Source organism: Leopardus geoffroyi, chromosome B2 (genome assembly GCF_018350155.1).
Source record: "Leopardus geoffroyi isolate Oge1 chromosome B2, O.geoffroyi_Oge1_pat1.0, whole genome shotgun sequence".
Lineage (NCBI taxonomy): Eukaryota > Metazoa > Chordata > Mammalia > Carnivora > Felidae > Leopardus > Leopardus geoffroyi.
The window spans coordinates 125,461,642-125,478,095 of NC_059332.1; the positions used below are offsets into that span (position 1 = coordinate 125,461,642).

Sequence of the window (16,454 nt, forward strand, 5' to 3'; positions counted from 1 at the left end):
GAAACCTGGGTGGCTCAGTTGGTTGAACCACTAACTCTTAGTTTTGGCTCAGGTCATGATCTCACAGTTCATGAGTCTAAGCCCCTGACAGTGTGGAGCCTGCTTGGGATTCTCTCTCCCTCTCTCTCAAAATAAGTAAAAATAAAAAAAGCTTTTTTTTAATAAATAAAGATTTAGGATTCTTTGTAGAAAATAAAGATATATGTATCTTTTTTGCAGCACTGTTTTAAAGGTAAAGTCAAGAAACTATCCAAAAATCCGTTAATAAGACATTGGTTAAATTAAGCCACATCTATATTATGGAATACACTGTATGATAAAGAACATGACAGCCGTATATGCGACAAAGTGCGAAGATGTTCAACACTATAAAAAAAATCAAGGATATATAGCGTGTACTTGTGTGAAAACAGGTATCTGCATGTGTTACTGTGTTGGCCTTTTCTATGTTAAAAGTTTCTGGATAAACAGAAAAGTCAACAATGATTGGCATCAAGCTAGTCTCAAGTATGGATTTTTGGTAAACTATCCATAAAAAGTTTGTGGCTTTAAAAAATATTCATGTTTAGGGACGCCTGGGTGGCTCAGTCAGTTAAGTGTCTGACTTGGGCTCAGATCACGATCTCACGGTTTGTGAGTTCGAACCCCACATGGGGCTCTCTGCAATCAGCATAGGGCCTGCTTTGGATCCTCTGTTCCCCCTCCCTGCCCCTCCCCAGCTTGTGCTCCCTCATGCTCTCTCTCAAAAATAAGTAAACATTAAAAAATGTCTATTCATATTAGAAGTACTGCAAGGAGATTGGGGATCTGTGCTACTACATATCATCTCTGCAACAATGAAATACGCTCAATTTACTATGAAGCAGTGATGATGGAGGAGGAGACAGAATAGGGAATAACTTCACCCATTCTCTGAGCGTCCCAACCAGGTATTACTACTCATGTCAGCAGGGTGGTATGAAGACAGAGAACAGTTTTAAAAACAAGTGGTTCAGCCACTTAGTCATTTCAAAAAACGTGAACGCCTACTTACATACTCAGTTTGCACCCTGCCAGGTGCTGAGACACAATGAACAAGAATGATCCAGTTACTACCCGCCTAGGATCCTCCAGGCTAGTTTAAGAGGGAGATATTACCAAATAATCACAAAAAATCTATGTCAAATTGAAACTGTGCTCTAAAGAAGATTCTCTGTGGATTGAGCTGAAGGTGTGCAGTATCCCAACATGTTTGGTTTTGTCCTTGAAGACTTCACAAAGGTGTTTCCATAGATGAATTTTTGTATGCTTCTTTTTTCTTTTGGTAAGACAATAAAAAACAAGTTTCCTTGTTTATTTACCCTAGCTGCCCGATTCAGTGCTGATGTTAAATATTAAGTATTTTAATTCAGGCCCACATAAGCACTCCACCTACAGATCATTAGTTATTCTGTTTTACCTGACATTTAATCCTAAAAACCTCATCAAATAATTTTGGAAAAATTACATATGTCCCCAACCCAACCCATGTTTGCATGCATACAGAAAGCCTAACTTGTTACCCCAAGTGGCTGTAACTTAAGTCACCAGTATTCATCGTTTATTTTTTAAGTTACTTAAATTGCCAACACAGAATACCTGCAGAGCTAATAATTTAGTATGCCCCAACATCACAAATTTATGGTAACAAACAGCCATATTTCAAAGAAATGTGCTAAGAAAAATACCCTACTTTAAAAGTGGCACACATTTACCATTAATTCACTCAATAATTATTTGCTGAACAACTTATTAGTACCTGCCTGGCCAAGTGCTAGGTCCTTAGGATACTATAATGAACACAATACATTTCTTGTTTTTTGTTTGTTTGTTTGTTTGTTTTTAAAGAGCTCAGAGAGGTAGTAGAAAGAGGAAAACAAAACAAAACAAAACAAAACAGGATTCAGTGTGATGTGTGTGCTATAAGAAGCAGCATGTAGGCAATATTATGAGAGATCAGAGGAACAGGAACTACTTTTGCCTGTGAGTCAGAAAGGCTCCAAAGAGAATCCCAAAGCAAGCTCCGCCAAAGGAAACTCTTTGGGTATCTGCCTTTTAACTTTTAAAACTTCTAAGGTGAACTTCTAAAAACACAGCTATTTTAAATTATTTTTGTGGATACTGAGTGATCTACAGTGTCACACAATTTCTATATACAAAGGACTTTGTGTAGTATGAATCTCAGGCTTATCATTTTATTTTATTTTATTTATTTAACATTTTTATTCATTTTTGAGAGACAGAGTGTGAGTGGAGAAGGGGCAGAGAGAGAGGGAGACACAGAATCTGAAGCAGGCTCCAGGCTCTTCCAGGCTCATATTTTTTTAAATATGAATCTCAGGCTTAGGATAGGTAGGTGGAAAAATATTAAACAGTTTCTCCAACCCCCAAATTAACAGAATTCCAAATTTATCATTTATATGTAGGCAAAGCAGATTTGAGTTTAATACTGTGTAGCCAAATGTTTAGAATAAAGGTGATCAGAAAACCATATAATATTATGTTGGAATGGGACAAAATTATCTGTTTCTTTGACACCTTTAAAATTATAGTTAAAGCAATAGTAAACAGATATATGTAGGCAAAAAGCAGAATGTCTACAGGAGCCTGGGTGGCTCACACTCTCTCTATCTCTCAAAAGTAAATAAACATTAAAAAAAAAAATTAAAACCAACCAGAGTGTCTCTTAGCTAAACAGATTTAACAGGGATAAAAAGACAAATGCCCAAAAAAGAAGTTCTTGACGCATCAACCTTAAAATTCTGGCAGTAAGTCGAGTTTATAAAGAACCAGAATTTATTTAAATTAAAAATAAAAAACAAAAGCCTCCACTGACTACATGCTATAGCCAAATTCACCAATCTGAATGCAACAGATAACAGGTTCAGACAAGTCTCTAGAAAATAACATAACAGAATAAACTTGACTTACTTCCTTGTATTAGTATCCTACCAGTTTTCAAAGAAAGTCACAGAAAAATTCTAGATACAAGGCCCAAGTTTTAAAATGATACACCACGTTTGTAGCTACCAAAATTTCTTCCCCTTCTGGCTACTATCAAATAAGCTAAATAGAGTTTTCATTTATTTCTTAATTAGAGAAATCAAAGTACTTTGAAGCAAAATTGTCAACAAAAATACTTAGCTTTCTGCTCAAGTTGAGGTTGCCTAATAGCTACCTGAAATGATCAGAAAAATCCTATGATTCTCATAGGACAGTGTTTCTAAAAAACATAAAAATCAATGCTCAATTTTTAAATCAACTTCCTCGTTGCCAAAAGGTCAGTGTACAATTCAGAAACATGAATGGCATCAAATCCACATTTCAGGTGGAGAAACAGAAGGCAAAAAATAAATGGTCAGAACTTGCCCGAGGTCACAGGAATAATTAGCAAAACCAGAAGCAGACTCAGATTCTTAACATCAAGGAGAATGTTCTCTTCGTGACATTAATAACATGCATATGATTCCTTCTGTATAATTTAGACAATAAGGTCAGATCATGTGCATTTCTGAATTAAACAGACACTGCCTAATAGATAAATGCCCTTTGCAGAGCCAAATTATGCTTCAGCTTCTCTTTTAAAAGCATAAAATTCTTTCCATCACAGTATCGAAAAGATAATTTAGATAGGAAAACAGAAAACAGTAATTTAATTAGTCTCATTAAAAATTTAACATTAGATTTTCTTTTATTCACTCTGAATTTTAAAACAACATGCTCACTTTTTTACCCCTTATATTCTTGTTTCCTTTTAAAGAAATGCCTAATAAATATGGGCATTTACAAAAGTATTCTTGTAAACACGGTAACAAAAGTGCGATATTTACAATGAAACGCAAAATTCCCAGATTTCTTTAGAGTCTGAAGAAAAGAGTTGGGCTTTTGAAAGGAAAATGCTTGCAGACTGAGCTGGTCTAATGATAAACCAGGCACCGTCCTTCAACAAATTAAGATGCATTAAATGGAAAAATATTGATAACACAGGCTACCTTTCCCACCTCAGACAATACATAATGCAACTAAAGCGTTTGCCTTGTGGCAAAATAACAAGATTCTGTGAAATATTCTTAAAATCTCAGGAAGTCAAAAGTGTGAAGTAAAATAGTAGCGCATATAATTATTTATCTTTTTAAAGCTAAGACAAACCATTAATCCAAGTTCAGCCTGTATATTACATTCTGATGTTAAATCTACATGCTCTTGAGGTTGTTAAGCTAAGTTTTAACATCTATCTTAATTTTGCCTTACAAATCAAGTATGATGTTTATCAAGGCCTGTAACCAGGTCCCTTAGGCTCCCGAACTTACCTGCTGAGTCTTCCAAATCAATCAGTTTGGGCATTAAGCTTTCAGGGAGTTTTTCTGGTAAGTCATAGCCATTCTTCCGAGCAACTACCAGATGAAAAGCAGCACAAAACTCATCCAGTGTCAATGCTCCATCTTTATCAAAGTCTGAAAGTTCCCTGGAACACAAACTTGCCATAAATATAATCATTTGCTCTGGATCCCTTTAGGTCTCAAAAAGAAGAAAAAGAAATCTTTTTCCAGAAAAAGTACAATCCATAACTCAAAAAATCCCATAGATGGAAAAAGTATAATAAAGCAAATATAGCAAACTGTTTAACTGTGGAACCCAGGCAGTGGGCATATGAGTGTTCAAGGCACAGTTCTTTAACCTTTTCTGAATACTTGAAATTCTTATAATAAAATGCTGAAAAGCACCCTCAATACATAAGGTCACCAAAAAAAAGGACCTTTAATTCATATGCATTTTTAGTAACAGGATAAAGTCAGGCCCATTTAATACGTCACTGAAATTTTTAAAAACTTTGTTTTTATTGTTATCAAAGTTCTACAAAGTTCTACTGTACTTGGGGTGCATGAGCCATGGAGTCAGATAGTCCTCAGGAAGGAGGATGAGAAGTCTAAATGTTGGGATTGTGTTTGTCTCACAATCACCACAAAATAAAAGTGTAGAAAATGGAAAAAAAAAAAAATAGCATTCAACAGACTACAAGGCTTGATACTAAAAAGCAGCAGAACCCCCCCTTCCCCTCAACTATTGTCCCACTTTCTAGATGCAGAGGCAACCATTTTGTAGTTAATGCCTGATACCATAAACAGCAAGTGTATATTGCCAGTTCTTGATTTTTCAGTTTTAGGCATTACCTTTCTTCTGCTACAGCACTCAAAGCTACTAAAAACCCTACTAACAAAATAATTTAAAATATAAAGAAATAGATTGATATCGAGTAGAAATACCATTTATGCTTATATGATAATTGTTTTTAGAAAGTAACTTGTGGTTATAATTTGCTTTAAATAACTAATTCCAACTACATCACAGCTCTCGTGAGTCTTAGTATGGACTTAAATGGGAGCTAAGCAATGTTCTTAAGCACGTGGCTTAGTATAGGTATAGGTAATACATAACAGGTATAGGCTTATTAAAAACCAAATGGGATAAAGATAACCATGGATGAAGCAACTAGCTTTTCTTCCATGCATTATGCTAAGCAAGAAGAAATAGCTAATATGGTTTAAACAGCTAATATGGCTTAACGAATTTTAGCACTTTAAAAAGAACTACTGTATTGGCATCATTTATTTCTTTTCCAGAGAGTGAGATAGAAACTGACTACTATTGGAAGGCAATACTGAGTTATTTGGGAACATTCTTGAAAAGATTACTCTAATAGTTTATTTTTTAAGGTTCAAAAATCGACCTGCTGGAAACTCCTTTGAAACAACCCACATTACCTGATTGATGTGAAGTACCACACTTACCAAATGTGAGAAAGTTCAAGAATAGGAAGTTTTGATTTTGTAAAAAACTCTTTAGCTGCAGATCCTGAAATGTTAAAACAGTGTTGTTTAATGTTATTCTGAAAGTAGAGATCCAAGAATAAAATGAGGGTAAGAGTCTTAAGGCTTTTTTCACTGGGAAAAAGGTACCCTTAACACGTGTGCACGCCATGTTTTTGTCTCCAGTGATTATCAGCTTTTTAGACACACAACTTGAGAACTGATTTTCTTTATAATCTCTGACCAATAAAAACCATGCCTTTGAGATTATGAAACTGAGACTTTGTCCTGTCCCATCTACAAGAATTTCTGTTTTTAACAACTCACCTGGAATAAATCCGTTTAGATCAGGCTGAATGGTTTTAAATTGATTTACATAATACTGTCTTTGTTCATCTGTTATTTTCCAAGGATCATCATAACTACTGGATTGCCTACGAATTTCATTGGCAGTTGTAGCTGATGCTACAGTTCGTACTGTTGTCTGGTCCTGTAATGAAACATTTTTTTCCTCAGTACATTTTCTATCTGTAATGATTATATGGGCCAAGATTGCTAGGTTACTCATCTTTGAAAATAAAACTTACTTTCTGTGAATGTTTAAAATACAAGAAGTCTTCGCAAACTCATCAGCAAACCACATATTTGTTATAATCAAGTTACTGAATGTTTCTGCACAATGATTATATAAGTGCGTAGAATGATAGCAATATGTAAGCAACAGAAAGTTATGAAAAACGTGCTAAGAAAGCCAAGCAAATAGGAGATATTCTTAGGGGCAGACAACTTTCAAAATTTCACTGAATAATTAGAAAGACAATCAGCCAAAACTTTTAGTGAAACGTTCCAATGAGAAGAGACTTTAAGAAAAGGCACAGAGCAGAGTTCTGTGTTCTGTAAAAGGAGTGAACTTGCATTTATCAAGTGTGCCACAGCAAAATATGAAAACAATGACCGCAGCAATACTCTGAATGAAGCAAATAAAAATGCAATACCAATAAAATGTCACACCTGGACAGAAGCAGGATGCATGGTTAAAAGAGTACTGGTTGGTGGAGTATCTGCAAAACTGACCCAGTTTTCTTGTGGTGGAGGTGGAGAGTGCCCTGACCACACTGCGTCACCCGCAGAAGAACCTAGGGGGAGAATGGTACACATGCCGACTCACTTTTGAAGAAAAGCCAACTGTTTTTAACCATAGGTTTTTAGTTGTAACTCACCACATACATATTATAGAAGTTTTCTTTCCAACTCTAACTCTGAAGAAATGTTAGCAATTTCCAAACTGAATCTCTTCTGTCCGTTTAAAATTATATCTCAGGATACCTAGGTGGCTCAGTCAATTAAGTGTCTGACTCTTGATTTCAGCTCAGGTCATGATCTCACGGTTTGCGAGATCGAGGCCAGTGGGGCTCTGTGCTGATAGCACAGAGCCTGCTTGGGATTCTCTCTCACTCTTTGTCCCTATTCCCCCACCCCCCTCTCCATGCACACACATGCGCGCTCTCTCTCTCAAATAAAACAAAACAAAAACAGAGCTTTAATAAAAAAATTGAAAATGAATAAAATTATACCTCATTGAAATTTTTTAAATTGTTACTGTGTGCTTTCCTTGTCAATACTGGAGCTAATGTAATATATACCTAATATTCTGGGAAGTAATTATTTACCCATTTCACCTTCAGAGCATCTGATATTTATCAACTTTGTCTAAGAATTATATGTATTATGTAAACGCAATTACCATTGTTTAAACTGATGTATCTGCCTACAAATTTTCATGGTTGGCTTTTGCTTCTAATTAAGGCACTTAATTTATAATTAAAATTATCTTGGAGGAAACTCTGGAAGGAACATCATCAAGCTTCCTTTAATTTACAACCCTTAATAAATAACTGTCTTCTAAAGAATTTTAAAATACCTGATTGAGCTTCACCAAAGGGAGACCAAAATGGCCCAGGTCCTGTAAGTGGCCTCTCGCTATTTCCCCCACTGGGGTGACGGTTGTGCTTCCTCCATGTGTGTGGAGAAGTTGGTGGGGACTGCTGTGGTGAAACGACTGGGGATGCAGGTTCCTAGAAAGAATATTATTATTATTCTAAGACTTAAATTTTAATCAACAAGGCACTCAATAAGTTTTAATGTGAACATCTATACAGCACATCAACCGATAACGTTTACATGCACGTGATTACCTGCTGATCTGCAGACGTACGAGGCTGGACAGGGTCATGGCTTACAGATCCCTTTTTCACTTGCCCCCTGCCAGGTGGTGGGGGAATTACACCAGAATAAGACCCTTGATTTTCAGAATCTGAAGAATATGAGGCTGCATGACGAGATTCCTGTTCATTCTTTGAAGCAACAAATCTCGGCAGAGGAAGGTCCTTCACTGTTAACCACAAAAATAATTATTACTTTAAAAGAAAAAGGGGCACACATTAAAACTGAAATATGAATTAGATATTAAAAAGAATCTTTGTAAAAACTGATACAGAAACCACAGACACATGTTTATCACTACATTTAGTGATACCACCTCCCATACACTGTTTAGGGAGACTCTAACCTAGAAAGTAGTAGCAACACTAAACTGACCTTCTAAAACTGTAATAACTGTCCTGTCTGGCTCTATGCTTGCAACTGAGGCTACCAGATGCCAAGGTCACTGATAGTAACTGACAGTTAGGATCTGAACCTAGGTCAGTCTGACCGGGAAGGCTAGGCTGTTTCTACTCATCGTTTTTATTTATTTTTTTTGGGACAGAGAGAGACAGAGCATGAACGGGGGAGGGGCAGAGAGAGAGGGAGACACAGAATCGGAAACAGGCTCCAGGCTCTGAGCCATCAGCCCAGAGCCTGACGCGGGGCTCGAACTCACGGACCGCGAGATCGTGACCTGGCTGAAGTCGGACGCTTAACCGACTGCGCCACCCAGGCGCCCCTAGGCTGTTTCTACTCATACTGATTCTCTCAAGTAAGATGCTAGAGCTGTAAGTAAAACATAGAAAATGTCACTAGATTGAGACTAGATTAATCTAGACATTTTCATGGCACAAGTTCCTGAAAATATTTTACTGTTCACCTGCCAATGACACAGCACAAGGCATCATATCTATCCATTTTAGTCTGGCTTATGACACTGCTACAGCAAATATCCTACATTCAATTTTAAACAGAGAAGAAAGAAGACAGAACTTCTTTGCAGGTCAATCATAGCTTATACTTTTAGACTAGAACAAAACAGTAGCAGAATTTTTAACAGAAAGTACACTTCCCTCCACTATGACTATCTGCATTTGCCTTGAAACTCCACACTTAAACCAAGCTTATTCAGGATGTAAGTAAAAGAATTCAAAATTACCTGAAAAGAATATACACTCTCAACTCTAGAAGAATGATGTGTGGCAAACCAGAAGTCCACAATGAAAACCTCACACTGACTAATAAACTGAGCTAGTGCTTAAAACTATTTATAAAAATTCTAACGTTACAGAAAACCTCAAGTGTTCTCTTTCCTCTTTTTGCTATGACAACCAAAGAACTGTCTGCATTTAAGTGCCTACCTTTACAGAATTTCCATTGACTTGGGCATCAATAAGCCTCCAAAGCATAAAAAAAACAAATTATCCTAGGTGATACTTATAAGGCAGCCAGATGTCTGTAACCAGGTTTAGTCTGCCAATATTTTAATATTGTCTCTATCAGAAAGTTTTGGTTAATAGTTTCTAATTTCAAGTGTATAGCTTTCCCACACAAAACCCCACAAGTATAATGCTATTTTATACTCAGCAGAAAAGAAGAATATAAGGAAGGCATATAAGAAAATGCTCACTACAATTCATCATTTACTTTGATAAAATTATTCACCTAACCTCTTTCTAAGCAATTTTTAGTGAATTAGTTCTGAAAAATCATCACTTTTAACAATTTTTATATTATCATCAAGTATGTATTAAGTACACACATGCCATAACAGATTTAGGAAAGAGATATTTTTCTAATATTCGCAAATGAAAAAAGCATGGTAGTGAGATTAAAGCCATGACACTTAGGGTCACAAATGCCACTAAAATATCAAGAAGACTCAGCAATTCTACGAACTTTATTTCATTTCAGCTACTAATGTACTCTATATTTACCTGTATTTATACTTTCCACTCTTAAAGGGAAACCAGACTGGGCAACAGCTACAAGTTTCAAAGCAATGTAGAACTGACTTCTTCCAAAATAACCAAGCCTCGTTGCACCACAAAGCTCCATAATCTGTAAGAGAACACAATATTAAATATTAATGACAATAATCCTCCAAATAAACAGGTATCTAACATCTGTTTGTAACTTCTCCAAAATACATAGCTGACACATAGCATATTACACTTACTGACAACCAACTTCCTCGGGTTTCAGGCTTAGAAGTCTGAAAATAAAGCACTGACCTTACGATATGAGGGTTATATAGTTCCCCTATTTATGTATTTATTTTTAATGTTTTTGAATGTTTATTTTTTCTGGGGGGGGGGGGCGGCGGGAGGGGCAGAGAGAGAAGGACACAGAATCCGAAGCAGGCTCCAGGCTTCGAGCTGTCAGCACAGAGTCCGACACGGGGCCCGAACTCACAAACTGCGAGATCATGACCTGAGCCGAAGTTGGTAGCCTAACTGACTGAGTCACCCAGGTGCCCCTATAGTTCTCCTATTTAGAAAAATCTATGTGATACACAATTTTATTTTATTAGAATTACTGTGTTTGCTCAAGAGTCATATTTTTCAGAAACCAGGCACCATCCACTCTTCATACACACTGTACATGCAACAGGGCCAAAAGTCCCTGCAACTAAAAGATTACTATGCAGCCAGTTAAAGTAACAGTCATAAAATGACACAGTAAGTGGAAAAAAAAAGCAGGATATGTAATTTTAACCACATAAACACAAATCTGAAAAGAACCAGATATATAAAAACTCTATCGGCAGTTTTGTCAGGGGAGATCAAGAGTAGGGTTTTTTTCTCTAATTTCCCAGATTGTATTTAATTGTGGTTATATTACTTTTCTTTAAAAAAAAATTTTGTTTGCTTTGGTTTTTTTTAAAGCATGAAGGTCTTCAAGGATCGCCACTGACCATTAGGTCATTCAACAAGTATTTCTAGACTAACTACAAGTTAAGTATCCGACTAGAAAGAGAATTTTAGATTATGAGATTTAATTACAACTCCAAAAGCTGGAGTAATATCTACTGCACAGACATTATACTCTTAAAATAAGCATTAAGTATCCTTGTCTCACCTTCTCAAAAGATACACATTCCACACTCCTGTGGAGCATATTTGGTCTATTTTCTTTTTTCCTGAAACACTCAAAGACGAAGGTACCTAGTCGTTACGGGTGAAGTCGGAAGTATTTATTAGAATTGCAAAACAAGCACCTACAACAGTTCAGCAATGTGTCAAATCACAATAACAATTTGTTTAAGCACACAAGAAGACATTTTTCGTGTGATTGATCAGCAATGGAGGAAGTTCCTGATTCTGCCACTAAGGGGCATCACTTCTGTATAAATTTAAAAGGGCAAGGAGGATAAGGAGGCAGATTCATATCAGCCGACTATGAGGAAAAGAAAGAGTTGAGAAGGCCACACAAGCCTTGAAAGATACACAGGCATTTTGTTATGATCACCACCCCTATCCATTATCCTTTTCTGCCCATGTGCCATCCTGTAAGGGATCATTACATATCTTAGCTACTTTCGTTTATAAAACAAACGTAAAACATCTAAAATACGTCCTTGTACGTATGCTAGGTAAAGGGACGACCTAAAGGGAAATTGCATGTAGTTGGTTTGTTTATCCCTGTTATGTGCGTTTCAGGTGCCCATGGGACAGTCAGGAGGAGATGCCCAGGGAACAGTAAGAAATGCAGAGAAGGTGTTCAGAAGAGAGCACTCTGCCGAGATGTGCTCCACACCTGGGAACCAGACAACAGGTGATGACTGAAGCTGAGGGAGTAAATGAATGAGACTGCCTGCAAGCCCAGAGCCGCGAAAGGGAACTCTGGAGAACACCATAACCTAAGTGTAGGCGTAAAAAAGAGCCTACGAAAGAAGCAGTAGCAAAAAGGACCAGCAGAAGGAGGAAATCAAGGGTGTAAAGAGGTTTTGGAAGGTGGAAGCAAGCCTGAAAGAAAATCATTACTGCACATACAGATTCATGTACAAAGGGGTTCACAATGAGAAGCAACCTAAACTCACCACAAGAACAAAATAGATACAACTGATTATGAAGTAACTATATAATGAGAAAACCGTACAACATTTAAAACCCACTGCTTACAGGATTGTTTTGAAAACAAAAAGGAAGATACAAAGCAGTGTATATAGAAGTATAATCCCCAATATATTAAGATACGTCATATAAATGGTAGTGAACATGCCAGTGATTATTTCTGGGTGCTGAGAGTAAGGGATATTTCTATGTTTTCTTTACATAAGTCTGTATTTACTACTAAAAATATTTAATTTCTTTAAATCAGAAGAGTGATAGATACTTTTCAAAAAAGAAAACTAATGGGAACAAATAAAAAAGGAAAGAAAACGCATTCGATATTTTGCAATTAGGAGGTTTTTTGCTGCTGGAGCACTAGTAGAGATGCAGTAGGGTAAAATTTCGTTTGTAACGGATTAAGGAATTAACAGGAGAAATGTGGAGTACAAGGAGGAAAGACAAGTACAAAAACAGGTTAGGATGCTTGACTCTCAACGAAAGCGTTTAGAAGGGTAATCTTGTTTCTCCTAAGTCTCGGGGCTAGTCAGTGGAAGAACTGGCTCTAGAAGCCAGGTCCTTGGATTCCAAACCCAAAGCTCTTTCCAAGGGACTAGAGGGTAGTGGGGGGAGGGGGGAGGGGCTGGAGGGTAGGAGAGCAAGGAAGGATTCTACCTTTCTACTATATCAGGCATAACAAAATTTTAAGAGTTGACATATATCAAACTGTCCCATCAGGTTGCAGGAAGGAGGTTTTAAAAGGGGAGATAAAAGAGCTCAAAGGCAAAATATTTGCAGTCACTTCCCTATGATTGATCCTGGCCACGACACCTAAAACAAACTCACTTTGTAGCCCAAGTCAGGCATATGTGTCACTGAGGACTATGTTTCCAAGCTACCCCAACTGGAGAGACCACAAATCCTTGAAAGCAGCAGAGGAGGAAAGTAGCTGTGAATACAAATTTGTTAACAATCTCTGATGAAACAGTATCAGGTCTGGTTTCCCATCACAATCTTGTGAATGCAACAAAATTTGTCTCTAAAGAAATTTTTGGAATAATTCCTAGAAGCAGAATGCTGGACCAAAATATAAGTACACTTAAAAATGCATTTGTGGGGTGCATGGGTGGCTCAGTCGGTTGGTTTTGGCTCAGGTCATGATCCCAGGGTCGTGGGATCGAGCCCCCATGTCTGGCTCTGCGCTGAGTGTGGAGCCTGCTTAAGATTCTCTCTGTCTCTGTCTCTCTCTGTGCCCCTCTCCCCAGCTGTGCTCTTTCCCTCTCTCTCTTAAAAAGATAAAAAAATGCATTTGTTATCACCAAGTGCCTTCCAAAAAGGTTACTCAAATTTATTCTCCCACTATCAATATGAGAGTGTTTCCTTATCTCCTTTTCTCCAGTAACCTGAAAAGGCCACTCACACTTACATGAATTTTTTTCTGACTGCTTTCCTTGCTTTAGATTTATAATATTTAAATACCTGATAGAGTTATTAGCCCAGTCCTCAATTTTTTTTCTCGTTTAGAATTTCCTGGACTATTCTCATATTATTTATTCCCCCAGGTAATCTCTAGAATCATTCATTTATCAAAATAAATTGTGACTTTAATTGGAATGGTATTTTATTCATCATCTTTTTCCTAACTTCAACAAGACCACTTCTAGTATTTTGTCATGAAGCATGGTACTAGCTAACATTCTGCAACACCTTTGTTATGTGAAACTATTCAGCTAGTTCCACTCATCTAAGAGTTTTGTTTCGGGTTTTGTGTTTTCAAAATCCACAAACAGAAGTTAATATTATTGTGTGCATTTTGGGGCAGAAAAGTAAAATATCATAATTTTTCTCTTTGGTCCATTAATGCTAATAATTAATAGAGTTCCTAACATCAAACCATCCTTTGATCCCTAAAATGAATTCCATTTAGTCATGGTATATATTATTTTTTCAAATTATATTTATAAAATTTTAACCACAATCTTAAAATGATTTGGCCAAAAAATAACACTCCTGTATCTGAAAGGTTTGGAAGTGGTGCTATGTTGGCTTTGTAAACACGACTAACAAGCTTTACTTTTTTTTCTCTCTGCTCTGAAATACTGTAAATAGATTTGGAATGACATGTTCTGTAAAGATTTGGAAGAATTCACCTGTGACACACCTGAGCAGGATCCCTGATATGTGTCTATTTCTTCCATGTCAGGTGGTATAAATTAGGTTGTCTACCTCTAAAATATTTGGTAATTGGGGCATCTGGGTGGCTCAGTCGGTTGAATGTCTGACTCTTGATTTTGGCTCAGGTCATGATCTCACAGGGTTGTGAGATCGAGCCCTAAATTGGGCCCCGTGCTGATAGTGCAAAGCCAGCTTGGGATTCTCTCTCCCTTTCTCTCTTTCTGCCTCTCCCTGGCTGGCTCTCACTCGCTCTCTCTTTCTAAATAAACAAACACACATTTTTAAAAGGTAAAACATTTGATAATTTCTGGGAACATCATTTATCGCCTCCAAATTTTGAAATTTATTAGTCTGGCATTATTCAAAGTAGTCTCATTCTTTTAATTGCCTCTCCGCGGTAATTTCGCCTTAGTCTAAATTATGCATATTTGTGAGCATGACTGCACAGCTGCCTAATACTGAGAACCACTTAAAGTCCTTGATAGGATACAGATACCCAGATCTCTTCCATTAGATCCTAACTCACCTAAGAAACCCAGGGCCAGTTAGTAGTTGCTGGTATTTTTATTTTTTATTTTTATATTCATGTGCATGAATATACCTATTACAAGTTAACCAATCCCCTGCTGACAGACACTTAGGTTCTTTTAGCTTTCTATTATAAATAATGCTGTAAACATTCCTGTGCATGAAACTTTGTGCGCTTGTAGAACTGCAGGACAAATTTCTAGAAATGGAATACACTTAAAAAACTCTTTTTTTTGTTAACATTTATTTATTTTTGAGAAACAGAGTGAGACAAAGCATGAGCTGGGGAGAGGCAGAGAGAGAAGGAGACACAGAATCTGAAGCAGGCTCCAGGCTCTAAGCAAGCGGTCAGCACAGAGTCTGATGCGGGGCTCGAACCCACAAACTGTGAGATCATGACCTGAGCCGAAGTCGGACATTCATCTGACTGAGCCACCACAGAAATGGAATACACTTTAAAATGTAGCATAATGGAAACCAATTTGACAATAAATTTCATATAATTAAAAAAATAAAAAATAAAAAAATAAAAAAAATAAAATGTAGCATAGCCAAGCACTACAAACTCTGAGTGACTGTAGCATCTTACTAACCAGCACAGAATCCTGGCTGCTAGTATGAGACAGGAGAGAGGCTAAAGTTTTCATTAATTTTATTGGCTTCACAAGAATATCAATCCTAAATAGGCAGTATTGACTTCTTGTCTGAACACTCTGTTCCATAATACTTATCAAAAAGCCACCAACTTCCAGGAAGAAAAGATAAACTAGACTGTAGTTCATTTTAATACTTAACAGAGATCAATGTGGTTAGGGAATCATTCTGTATCATTTATACAGTACTTGAGCAAGTTATATTACTTTACTGTGTCTGTTTCCTCTTATGTAAACTGGGGAAAATAATATACTACCTCTTAGGATTGCTGTGAGGATTCAATGAAACCATATTTAATAACACACAAAAGTGTCTGGTCCACAAATAATAATTATTTTTTATTCACTACCCTGATCATAATGTACTTTATTCAGTCAAGGACTTCAGAGACTAAGTCATTCTTGAAAACCACATTCTCTTGAGAGCCAAGAACTAATGCCTTTAAGCACCAAAGTGGGTTTTATTATAGTTTTTCATGAAAATTCTTCTAAAATATAAGATGCTTTCAAGCCTTCATAAGTATTTTGAAGTTCTGGTTTAAGACAATATACTGAGCACAGGAAATTACCTCTTCTCCCTTCAAAAATCTTAAAATGATACTAAGGGAATAAATCCACAAAAATAAATAAAAGAGAAGGGGCAACAATGAGCAGACAGGAAATCTCAACAAATTTTAGCAATCAGAAAGGAGATGGGAGTCATGCCTAAAACAGTAGGTGGAAGAAATTAGTGCCAGGAGTACCTATGGAGACAATTTGTCCTGCAAAATCCAGGGACTCACCCAGAAATGCCAGGTATGACTAAGGGGGAGATTGGGACAGAGATTAAGATCCCTATCTCTACGGCTGCTCACAGAATATTAGCAACCAGACTTTACCCTCCAAATATAAACAAACAAAAAACTGGAAGTTTTCTCTTTAAAGAATGAAATGTAGGGAAGTACTAGGTCAGCTGATAAGGATAGGGGTTGTTGCCCCAGAGAAAGGCTTCTGTTTCTAGCATTTAGCAATCCAGT

General features: G+C 36.8%; 1 protein-coding gene across 8 annotated transcripts in view; it reads right to left on the reverse strand.

The window, feature by feature from the left end:
- The window catches only part of REPS1 (RALBP1 associated Eps domain containing 1), an 88,760-nt gene that overhangs the window by 30,710 nt on the left and 41,596 nt on the right, over positions 1 to 16,454 (reverse strand). For 7 of the 8 annotated variants that reach the window (XM_045499823.1, XM_045499822.1, XM_045499825.1 and 4 more), the window contains exons 2-8: positions 9,968 to 10,091; positions 8,021 to 8,217; positions 7,747 to 7,900; positions 6,837 to 6,961; positions 6,153 to 6,315; positions 5,808 to 5,871; positions 4,329 to 4,483 (exon numbers count right to left, since the gene is read on the reverse strand). In XM_045499823.1, the coding sequence (XP_045355779.1) occupies positions 4,329 to 4,483; positions 5,808 to 5,871; positions 6,153 to 6,315; positions 6,837 to 6,961; positions 7,747 to 7,900; positions 8,021 to 8,217; positions 9,968 to 10,091 (982 nt within the window). The remainder of the gene's footprint in view (positions 1 to 4,328; positions 4,484 to 5,807; positions 5,872 to 6,152; positions 6,316 to 6,836; positions 6,962 to 7,746; positions 7,901 to 8,020; positions 8,218 to 9,967; positions 10,092 to 16,454) is intronic. The other variant, XM_045499821.1, reaches the window with a different exon arrangement.